Below are 11,907 nucleotides of genomic sequence, written 5' to 3'. Positions count from 1 at the left end.
GTATTTATTAAGCCGTTCATTTGTTTCTTTATGTATTTTTTATTTTTATATGTCAGTTTCTGTCCTCCGTACAACACAAGGAACGATTATTATAAGGATCAGCTTCCTCAAACATTGTACAGATCTTTACCAGCAGCTCCTACAACAATAATGTCCTCTTCAGACATGTTTTTATGTTGATGTCTTTCATACTTTACGTTGCCTGCTTTGGCTTGTGTTCAGTGGTCAAAAGTAACTGAGTACATTTACTCAAGTACTGTGCTTTAGTACAATTTTGAGGCACTTTTACTTTACTTGAGTATAACATGATGCTATTTTATACTTCTACCCCACAATATTTCAGCAGGGAATATTGTACTCACTACTTTTATCTAACAACTATAGTTACTAGTTACTATGTTGCATATGTTTCTGCTTTAGTCCTGAAGGTGTTTGATTATTGAATGAGAGAAGAAGAAACTGCTGTAATTATTTCTGGTCACTAGATTCAGTCAAATAATGTAACTACTGTAAGTACTAACTGGAGTATTCCTTTAAAGGGGTATTTCACAGATTTTACATTCAAGTCAATTTACTAGGCACAGGAAGAACTACTGTTATTTTTCAAGTCTTGTAAACTTAGAATAGAAATTTTCTAGAAAAGACTTTCTTTTGGTTGTAATTTTTCACATTTATGATGTGTAGAAAATTACAATGCTAATGTGGAATTATATTATCATTTTCAAGTTTATATTATCTCTTATTTTCAATAATTCGTCACCTTTGGGCTTCCATAAAAGTGATTGATATTTTAAAAATCATGAATGATCACCGACTGGATGTTTTAACTAACTACATTATTTTTGTCGTCTTCCATGATGATTAAATATGAATCATCTCTTCTCAAACAATATAAAAACATGTTCATATTAAACTAAGACACACTCACGGGCTGTTCCTTCTGAAGAAAACACTGAATCACGACTTTATTCTGCTTATTTTGTTTTATTGCACTTTTACCATGATGCAAAGAAATGAAAAAACAAAGATTCCCACAGAAACAATGAGTTGAATAAAAAAAGAAGCATTTTCACTTTAGGAACACATCATCTAAAGGTTCTCCGTGGATCCACCCATACGTCCAGACACACTGTACTGACCTGACACAGGACTATGGGAACTTAGACTGTATAATAAAACCCTTATGGAACAGATGGAGTCAGCACACACACGTATATGTAGACCTGCTTAACTTCTCTAGAGCTCGTATCCTGGAGGAGTCGGAACCTTTCCGCTATGAAACCAGACATTCAAGTATTTCTATCATTGCACAGGCACTAGATTTTCCTACTGTATATATTAACTTTCAGCCAGCGACTGAATCGTTGATGAATGAAATATACATCCTGAAAAATAATCTCTCCACAACAGCAACATCTGGACATCAAATATATTACAAAGAAAACAATAATATAAAACTATTAGTGTCACATTTGGCTTTTGGTACCATAAATCTAACCTCATATGTGTCGCGCTGAAAGAAATAGAAACAGTAGTTGGGTTAAATGTTGTAAACACAGGCGCAGACTTGCTCATTTGACTTTAACCAATACTTGTGGCAGCTAGGAACCGAGTTTAAAGCGAGCTTGATGCTTGGAAATATGGAGAGGGTTTATTTGACTGAGAGGCACCGACCTGGTGGTTACTTTTGCACGTGCTCAGTTTGCCCTCTTTTGGACAAATGAGGAAGCGCACCACTGTGATGTAAAATTCAATTCAAATGGTTCATTTGAACAAAAGAAAGGTGATGTTGATGATTTATTTTAAACAATAAATATGATTTCCTTTTTTAATAAATACTCTCTCAAGTACAAGTAACATTTATGGGCAAAATTAAAGGACAAATCCAGGAGTAAACCTGCACTCCTCTCAAATATCTCCATCTTGAATACCAATGATAGAAGCTGAATCAGCTCAGCAGAAATAAAATATAAAAAAAAGACACTTTTTGCAATAAAACACTTTTTTTTCCAGCAAATCAATAAAACATCATTTTGATAATTAAGACAACGAGAGTCAACCTCCACCGTTTCCTCCACCGTGAACCGAAACACTTGCAATACCGACGATACGTATAAACACATAATTCAGCTTGTGAAGGGAGGGAGGGGCGGCGGGGAGGGGTTCTATACAAGTCCCTCAGAATTCACTGAATTCAAAAAAGGGTCCTGAACGAGACAGAGAGAAGGCGTCTCTTGCAAGACTTTCATGGTTTGGTAGTGCTGCGGTGGGTCGGTGGGTGTTCGGGTCGGCTGCGGTGACACTATCCTACACTAGAGTCAGGGGCGGATATTTTAAGGAGTCTGGGTCAGTTCAGTCTGTGGCCCGGCACCCAGATCCGTCCAGAAGTCTTCGACATCACCTGCGTCTCGAGCAGTCATTTCACTGTTTGTCAAAGCCCTATCCAGCAGGCCTCCACTTCTTCCACACAGCTTATATTAACCTCAGTCAGGTGGGCTTCACTGTGAGTTCAGCAACGAAAAAAAATCAAGCCCTCTGAGAAATTCAGCACAGATGGAGAGCATCTGTGTTACAGGACGCCAGTTCAGTTCTAAGAGAAAGACTGGATCTCCTATCTCCAGGGATTCAGTCCGATCCAGCTGCCAGCGCCCTCAGACAGCTACCTCCGCCGCGGGCCCGTGTGGGCGTGGTCTGTCCCCTGGTGCCCCTGGAGGTCGTCCTCTACTACGTAAGTGTAGCCCTCCTTTTCGATGCATTCTGACATTGCATTCAGCACCTGGTGACAATGACAAGACAAGATAAAAGGTTTAAGGAAGGAGAAAAGCTGTTGTCATTCTTTATAGTCACTATAAGAGGTCAAAAAAGGTTAAAGTATATTCTTCAATAACTCACTGAATGATATTTTTCCTGGATGTTTAAAGGAGTAGTTGAACACTGGTTCAGCTTCTTGCCCAGAGTTCAATGAGAAGATTGATACCACACATGTTTGTACACTTAATATGAAGGTATGGTCAGCAGCCAGCTAGCTTAGCTTAGCATTAAGACTGAAAGCTACAGTACAGCTACAGCAACCCAGCTAGCCTACCAGCACCTCTGAAGCACATGCTATGTTTTGTTTGTTTAGTCCGTACAAAAACAGATGTGGGAAAACGTCAGTTTGTGAGTTTTAGAGCTGGTGGTAGGAAAGTGTAATGCTAAGCTAAGCTAATGACTTCCAGGCTATAAGGTCCCATATTACACAAATTTTCAGGTTCATGCTTTTATTTGGGGAGTTTATTAAATATCAGAACACATTATTTTTCTCACATTGTCCATTGCTGCAGCACCTCTATTCACTCTCCATGTGGACGCCCCATTTTAGCTCAGCCTGCTCTGATTGGTCAGCTCTCACAGGCTTGAGCAGGCAACACACTCTGTGTTTCAGCATCAGCTTTGTCTGTGTTTTAAACCACGGCAGGGAGGATTAATGGAAATCCTGACGGTGCGTTTGAAGGCACAGTTCATGAATACGGGCTTTGTGCATTTCTCTGTGGATTGAGCGTTTTGATACTTTCATCGTAGCAGCTAGACCTGTTTTATAATAAAAAAGACATGGGAATCTCCCTTTCAACAATATGGGACCTTTAAATAGCTAAAAGTCACAAATGGAAGTGGTATCTTCTGGGCAATGAAGTGAATAAACATAATCCTAAAATGTTGAGCGATAACTTTAAAGATTCAGAGACTAAACACTGTATAAAATGAGTGCAGTGCTGCTAGAAGGTCAGTGAGCCCTTCAGCTTTTTCTGCATTTCTGTCGTCTCAAATGTGATCATATCTCCATCTCAGTCCTAAAGATAAATAGACGCTGTACGCAGCACTGACCAGGCGTAGTCGTCTGTCCATGGCTTCCAGGTGTGGCTGGATGAGGATGGGACTGAGGCGGTCCCTCACCAGGGATTCTGCCATGAGCATGGACAGCTTGTATTCTTCCTTAGCCAGCAGCTGCAGACGCAAGTGGGTCGACTTCCTTACCCTGCAGAAAGAGAGCAGCCGGAGGGGAAAACAGTCAGCGAAGGCTAAAGTGAAAGTCCTGATTACATTTTGTACGAGGATCAATAAAGCTACACACTCTTCTTATTAAGCTGCATCAACACACCAGCAAAGAAGTCTTACCTGCAGCACTGGGTCAGTGGCACCAGGATGGACAGCTCGTCATGGGAGTGCTTTCCAAAGCTACAGTGAAAGATAAAAGAATGGATGTTTCTGAAAGTGATCACTAGTATTCAAATATTTCTTCACAATTTACTGTTTGCAACGTTCACTGTGTAAAGTTTAAAGCATCAAGTGTTGCACCACATGATTCTGCACAGCTCAAGCGAGGGGCTTTCACGTTTTTAGCAGCCACCGTGGAGGAGGGTGAGGTGAGGGGTGTTCAGTTGGTTGCAATTTGCAACAACATTGCTAGATGCTGCTAAATCCTACAGAATGGACCTTTAAGTTTTGATTAAAAGTCATCCAAAAAGTATGCCAATAAACATGATTTTCTTCAGGAGATGCTTCTTTAGCTGTAGTACGTCTTTATTACTTAATTTGAGAGTTTAATACTGTGTGATTTCTGATTTTTGACATTATGTCCAAGACACCTGCACATCATGTTTGTGTTTTTGTAATTCTCTCATTTGTAATTTTTTTTTATAGATCTATATACACTGATCCGTTACAGCTGAACCAACAAGTGGAGTTATGAAAGTTGTGAATGACAACAGACTATAATGCAGTGACTTACCCTCTGCCGTTGTCCAGATGGATGATAAAAGTCTCATTTCCAAACTTTTCAAACGTCTCATAATGGTGGCGATCCATGTTTCCTGTGATGGAATACAAGTAAATAATTCAGCCAAGAGGGAAATGCAGGCAAAAATAAAGAAAAAAATAAAGAACGCACATACAGATGAGTGATCATGTAGTTTACAATACATGTGTGCATGCATACAATAATGTTTTTTACACAAAGACCTGTAGTTGTTTGTGTCGTGTCAACTCACCCATGAGGAAGTCAAAGACGGTCATGTCCATGATGTCCAGGAGTCGCGTCCCGCTGTCATAAGGTGGAGTCTGCTTGACTTCCTCGCAGTAGTCCGGGTCCACCTCCCATCTGAAAGTGACATATCAAACAATGTCTCGTTCACATTCTCGTTTTTATTTGCAAAACCATCACAAAACCTGTTCGTTTCCCCTTTGAGATGTTGTTTGCTTGACGATGATTTGATGATTTTCTTTTTTAATCAAAACAGGACTGCAGCTAGAGGCACCCTGTGGAGTTTTGGGCCACTAGTAGCACTAAGGAGAAATGTTTCTACATGCACAAGTACGCATGTGCACAAGTGATACACTTTTCTGTTGAAAATGCTTTTCCACTAATTGACAGTGATGCCGAGCAAAAGTGAGGAAGAGGAAGACTGTAAGGTAGCAAACATAGATGTAAACGAATAAGTATTTAAAACAATTTAAAAATCACATTTTTTATGAAAACAAAATAACATTTAATACGGTTGTTAGACCTCCGGGAGGTGTTTAAGTAAGAAAAACAGAATGTAAATATACTTTTGTTTGTTTACCAGAGAACTCAACAGGGCACTTTTAAGTGTGGCATGAGCTGTACAGTTTTATTCTATTTACATGTCTGTCGTTTACATGATATTGCCGCTGGTCAGTGGGTGTGATGAACATCCTCTGATAGCTGCCCTGTCTGAGTGCAGGATCAATCTCTTACTCTGCCTTCTTGCGTTTGTGGTAGGAGCGTCTCCACGGGTTCCTCCAGGTCTTGCGTTTGGCGAGGGCCAGGTCTGGGAGGAAGGCGGCCAGGGATCCTTCTATCTGGTCCGGTTTACCGCACAGAGCGTGCTCAGTGGAGCAGTAGTACGAGCACTCTCCATAGAAACACACGTTGTTGGCTGAGAATTGGAAAAAAAGAACATAGGTTGTTGTGGCTGCTTAGGTTTACTCTATTATAGTTCTGTTTGAAATTCACATCACAACACATACATTAAAAAAACTATATTCTCAAGATTGAAATGAACTGGGGACATTCAATCAGTTGTATGATTTGCTGAGACTGTCAGTAATTTTAATCCAGTTAAAAACTTCCTTGTGTATGATGAGTACAGTAAAGGTTGCACCGCTAATTAACTGTCGTGCTTTGCTCGAGCTAAAATCCCCTGATAATACTAATCCCATGCAAATGAATATTCCAATAACTCAAGGCACAGCAGGAGCTTTTCTCTACATTATGAGGAAGGAAACTCTTCATCAGAAAAATGATGGCAATAATAACATCATTCATCTCATAAATTCTATTCATGGATGGATGTTTTGTATACGTGACCTAACTACTGTATAAAGAGCAGAACTGACATTTGTGCAGCATTTTTATCAATTCTGCGGATGTAAAAATCAATCCCATGATATCTTGATTAAATGTTGATGATGGTCAGTATACAGTAGGTCAGGTCCAGGTCAGTATAGCACCATCTTGATTAAAGTTTTCAATGTACAGTGCCTACCTGGTGAAATGAAGAAGGTCCTCCACAGCTTTTTGTCTCGCGTGACGTCTCGGATCTCCTTCGTCATGTTGACGAGCCTGCCGGCCACGGGAGGGACACGGCGGAAGTCCAGGACCCTACAGGACAGAGGCACAAACTGAGGGGTTACATTCTGCCTCCAGAGTACAGCAGACGCTGTAGGTGTGAGGTGCGCCTTCGCGGGGGGGGGGGGGGGGTGCGAGAGAACCATGGGAGACATGAATCATGCATAAAAGTAGCTAAAGTAGCTCCAGAACTTGCTTAAGAATCCTCACGTTTTTAAGTTTTCTTCCTCATCAAAATAATCCAGTCATAGTTGTCTTTACATGAATGAGTACAGTGCAAACAGGAGCAGCTAATAGATGATTCGGCGTACTTTTAATGATGCCATTTTGCCAAATCGTAGTGTTAAGAAACATATCTCAAGTGTCAGACTTTGAAAACCACAGGAACATAGTGATTAAGTAGATAAAGAATGAGACTGTGAGACCGATTTGGAACAAAATCATGCTGGAAGTATAACTGAATAAGGAGCCACGTGTTGTTATTGGCTGAAGCCCTGAAAATGTTGCTTTGTTTTAGATATTTGCAGAATATTAGCAGACAGACGTATGCAAGTGCTGAATTAGTAACAAGAAGGGAGATCCCACCCCAGATGGGACTCGAACCCACAATCCCTGGCTTAGGAGGCCAGTGCCTTATCCATTAGGCCACTGGGGCAGACACAATTCAGTGCATACTGTAATCATGTAATTCCACATCACAGCCAACAGGGGGCACTGTGACATAAGTAATGACTTGCCAGCTACACCACATGGTGGTAAACCTCCCTGTGGTTTTTATGTGGCTATCATTCTCCATCAAACACACTTTTAACTTCCTCAGCTTTCTGACAAACATATTTGCAGATATATGGAACCGATATCTCTATTCCATCTTATGAGGCCGCTGTGATTTTGTGCCTTTGCTTCATTTGACAGGAAACTAGCGTTAGTGTCAATGCGTATGTTCGTCAGATGGAGAGAGGCAGGTTCAATAAAGCTGTCTTTTACTGAGTGATGGCGCGGCTGTCTTCCTGTGTGCGTGCCACACGCCTATTTTATGCATGTGTAGCCTCTGTCGTCAATACCACCCGGGCTGCAACATCAGCGCAGGCTCTTTAAAAATTGATACCCCTGACAACACCTAATGGCCAAGGCCTGAGGGCAGGGAGACACACGGAGAGAGAAAAAAAGAGCTGTTAACTGAGAGCTCGTGGCATAAATGATGACATCAAGTAGCGTGGTGGCGGGTGGAGGGAGAGCACACACTCATGTCTCTATCCACGGACACAGGATGAGGCACCGCGCAGCACCGCCTGGCCTGCTGGGCCCGGGCCCGCTGCCATGTTACAGGGAACAGCCAGCGCCGACTCCACTTCTGTTCATCACTCAGGTTTATTTTTTTCATCCTTGTCCCTTTGATAAACCTTACTCCCACTGTGGCCATTTTAAACCTGTGTTATATTCAGGGTGGGATTGAGAGACCAGCTCAGAGCTGTGCATGACCAGCAGAGCAGGGATCGTTATTGCGCACATACACAGCTGAAAAATGTAGAAAGAGCCCAGTGGGTCTCGTGAATCTGGAGCTACAGAAGCAAACACATGTTTGTCTCCAATAACTTCTGAGTAGGAAACCCCTGCATTTAGCTGTATATCTGCAAATGTCATAGTTATGGCTGCAAATGGCCACAGAAATAAGTGTGTTTGCTGATTTCACACATCTTCGCAATGCACATCCAGCGCCAGCTGTCTACCCGGAAATCACTGTTGTTGTTTGTGCATCGTCACGTTGATTCGGTCTGTATAACTTCATATTTTAAGCTCATATCAGTCTTTGTATGTCTTTATATATCCTAGCTGAATGCTCTGTTTCCCCACCCAATGCAGAAATACCAAGTGCACTTCCCACTGAAGTCCAATCACATAATTAATGATGCTTACAGCAGCGTAGCCTACATAAGAAAAGACAAGTGGCTCTGTGTCTGTGCGTACACTCCTTTTAAAAGAGCCTGTGTGTGTCTGTGAACCCCCTGGGAGGCAGTGTAGCCTCAGTCTCTGCACCACCACCACCAGCACCACCAGCACCACCACCAGCAGCAGCAGCAGCAGCACCACCACCACCAGCAGCAGCAGCAGCAGCAGCAGCTCTGTAGCCAGGCTCTAATTTAGAACAGACAAAATAAGGAAAAAAAATAAAGCGCTGCTTTTGGCAAACCCCTTCCTGACTTATATTTAGAATGGGCACAGGGCCTTTCATGCCTTTGGTTTCCTCCTCTTCCCCTTAACCCACACATATGCCGGGAGTGTGTGAGCGTATTTTTATGTGTGTGTGTGTGTGTGTGTGTGTGTGTGTGTTTAGAGGACCAGATGTGAAGCAGACTGGTGAAGAAAGCTGCTTCTAATGCAATCGCTGCTGAACTGTGTCATCGCGCCTGAAGGCAAAGCAGATTCAACATCACCCTCACCCTCCGTGGCCCCTATTGTGTGTGTGAGTGTGGACATGTGTGTGACCTGAGTATCATCTTGTACCACCAGCGTTCACACACTACAACACAATCCCTCGGCTCATAATAACATACAGCCACAGTGACGTCAGCGGGGCTTTAATAGCAACGCTTTCTCTGGTCCATCAGAGAGCCTCATGAGGTTTTCTCTTTTCATTAAAGTCTCTCCAGCAGGCCGGCCGTAAAGTGTTAACCTTGTAAAGGCGGTGAAGTCAGAGAGCGTGGTGGTTAGCAAAGCAAGGAGGCTGCAGTCATTGTTCAGTCAGATGCTAGCTGCGGGAGGGAGGCATTCATTCTCTATGACTCATGGCCTCTCGGAGCTCACAGCCTCTACTGTACAGGCCCGGCTCACACCGCTCACTGGGTCTGAAATAAAAAAAGGTTCTGAGGGAGACGGTGAAAAGGAGAGGCAAATGTACACATAAGAGCAGACAGTGTGTGGAGGGCGTGCATGCACAGAGGAGAAGGCATGCCTGCACACAGATGCACGCACATCTGTACCGCTATACTTAGGGGGGAACTTATAGACACATATAGCAGAGCTTTGCTATTTCAACATAGGTACCCAGTGGTGGCCCGTCAGGTAAGGTGTTCAGCAGGTTTTTGTTCCCCCCAGGTGGTTAATGAGCTGACACAAGGAGAAGCAAATTAGCAATCAGGGAGGAACAAAACCTGCGGGACGGAAAGAAGTGGTTGGGCTTGAAGGAGTGTGAAAAGATTCAGGAACATCAGCTTTTTTTCTTATTTCGTTGAGAAGGTTTGCAGCATCGGGGCGGTTTCTGGACCCAAAGTTAAAGGGGGGTCTTGTGTGTACATGTTTTGGAGTGTATATGTTTCAAAAGTTAGTTTATAAGAATGGCTAATGCACATTTGTTTACTACTTTGAATGGTTGCCCGACAAGAGAAAGATCTTCACTGACTGATTCTTTTTTATGCGGAAACAACTAAATAAACAAACTGTCTTTGTTTTCATGACTGAATAAACAGAATAATCATTTTATTTTCCTCTGAGAACGGCTTGATTATGGAAAAAATAAATATTTCCGAGTTTGTATTATTACCTCATTAATACTGTAAATATTAAAGTTCAGAGTTTGAATTTGTTCTCCAAAACTACATAGTGATGAAAAGTATGGTGTTCGTCAACAACCTCTTTTTCACGGTGAAAGACGAGACGATAACAAGCTAAAAATAGATCTTTGATGATAAAACCTTTTTCCCACAACTGTGCGTCTAGTCTGTCAAAATATAATCAATACATCCCTGTCATTGATTGACAAGGGCAGAAACCCAGGTGACGCTGTCCCTAACTGACAGAGAGTTAGTGACAACATGAAGGCTTTCAGTCGGCAAAAAAGGCTTAATGGCAGCTCTAAACATGGCAGCTTAGTTACTATCTAGTCAACGTGTTGTTTCTAAGACAACACAGCACCCAAAATGTTACTGAAATAGATGCATAAGATGTATTTTTTCAAACCAAAGTAGCCTCACTGTTCTGTTTCTGTGTCTTGTGCCTCAGCAGTAGACCATATTCACACAGCGGCCATTTTCCTCTGATGTCACGCTCGGGGTGGGAAGCTCGAATGATTGTTTGAAGTCGTGTACACGTAGGGATTCAGACAGATAGTTATCATTTCACAGCTTCCCAATTGATAGTGAAAATTAAAAAGAAAAATTGGGCTCAACTAAATGGAATGCAGCCATCATTAATGTTATAAATTCCACCTGTGCTTTTCCTGCTTTGTCAACACAAAATGTCAGCCATGAAAAGTGTCCATTATACTCGCTCACACTTCAGCTGGTTGCACTTTTAGCTATCGTCTAGCTTCAAGAAGACAGATGGATGAACGTGTGACAGCGCAGTGCCTCACTCGCACAAACAAGACGCACACAACACCCCTTGAGACCGGCCGAAAGCGACTCACCTGTCCAGATGAAAGGCAGCGATCTCAGCGTTGTGTCTTTCAAAGTCAGAGAAGTAGAAGAAGTCCGGTGGGGTCTCCTGCTCCCGGGTCTGCCTGCAGAGACACGAGGAGAAAGGATTAGAGGTCAGGTGTAACTGGGAAGCAAACACAAGGTAATGACAGTCAGCAATATGCAAAAAGGCTCGGTGTCAACCCGACAGTGCAGCATGTCGAAGCCCGAGCTGCAACTAACCATTGTTTTCTTGATTTAGTGGTTTGTCCTCCAGAATGTCAGTAGCAAAAATTGCCCATCACAAGATCCCAGAGTTCCCAAAATGAATGTTGTCTGGAGATTTTCAATCTACTTTTGCTTGACAAATTACCTGGAGACATCTAATGCTCATTTTCAGGTTCATATCAGTTATTTTGTGTTACTACAAGAATAGGTTTACAAACTTTAAAATGCAGCACTGTATTCCCCCTCCGTCTGAAACGCTTTGTTTTAGGCTCCTGTCTCTTTAAGGCCCCTCCCCTAAATATCCAGTCTGCTCTGATTGGTCGGCTCACACACGTCTGAGCCAACGCCGTTAACAACAACAGAGCAGCTGTGTTAAATTAACCAAAACTAGGCGCTAGGCATAAATTGGTGACGTAATGTGATGTCACAAAGTCACAGAATTAAAGGCGGGACTACTGACGAGGCTTTCAGGAGCAGCGCTTTCTGTGGGAGAGAGGAGCTTCTCTTGGTGAAGAGTTTGACCTTTTTAACTTTGGGTTTGTGGGTTTCACAATGCAAGTATGCAAGACGGCATACAAACAGGCGTTCAACATTACAACACTTGCTCGGTAAACTTCACAATGACTTTGGCGCGTTACAATCACTTCACTCCGGAGG

The 11,907-nt window shown here is 42.5% G+C and overlaps 1 protein-coding gene across 1 annotated transcript in view; it reads right to left on the bottom strand.

The window, feature by feature from the left end:
• Nucleotides 1-948: 948 nt before the first annotated feature.
• Nucleotides 949-11,907, bottom strand: part of fam20cb (FAM20C golgi associated secretory pathway kinase b) — a 56,059-nt gene continuing 45,100 nt past the window's right edge. The window contains exons 4-11 of the mRNA XM_084342241.1: nt 11,034-11,126; nt 6,546-6,661; nt 5,756-5,936; nt 5,028-5,137; nt 4,769-4,850; nt 4,156-4,215; nt 3,865-4,015; nt 949-2,776 (exon numbers count right to left, since the gene is read on the bottom strand). Coding sequence (XP_084198367.1) covers nt 2,660-2,776; nt 3,865-4,015; nt 4,156-4,215; nt 4,769-4,850; nt 5,028-5,137; nt 5,756-5,936; nt 6,546-6,661; nt 11,034-11,126 — 910 coding nt within the window. The 3' untranslated portion in view covers nt 949-2,659. The remainder of the gene's footprint in view (nt 2,777-3,864; nt 4,016-4,155; nt 4,216-4,768; nt 4,851-5,027; nt 5,138-5,755; nt 5,937-6,545; nt 6,662-11,033; nt 11,127-11,907) is intronic.

This window comes from Pagrus pagrus (assembly GCF_965226575.1).
Source record: "Pagrus pagrus genome assembly, chromosome: 21".
In the NCBI taxonomy this organism is placed as follows: Eukaryota; Metazoa; Chordata; class Actinopteri; order Spariformes; family Sparidae; genus Pagrus; species Pagrus pagrus.
Note: the sequence above shows the minus strand (reverse complement) of the source record. Positions and strands in the feature narration are given on the sequence as shown.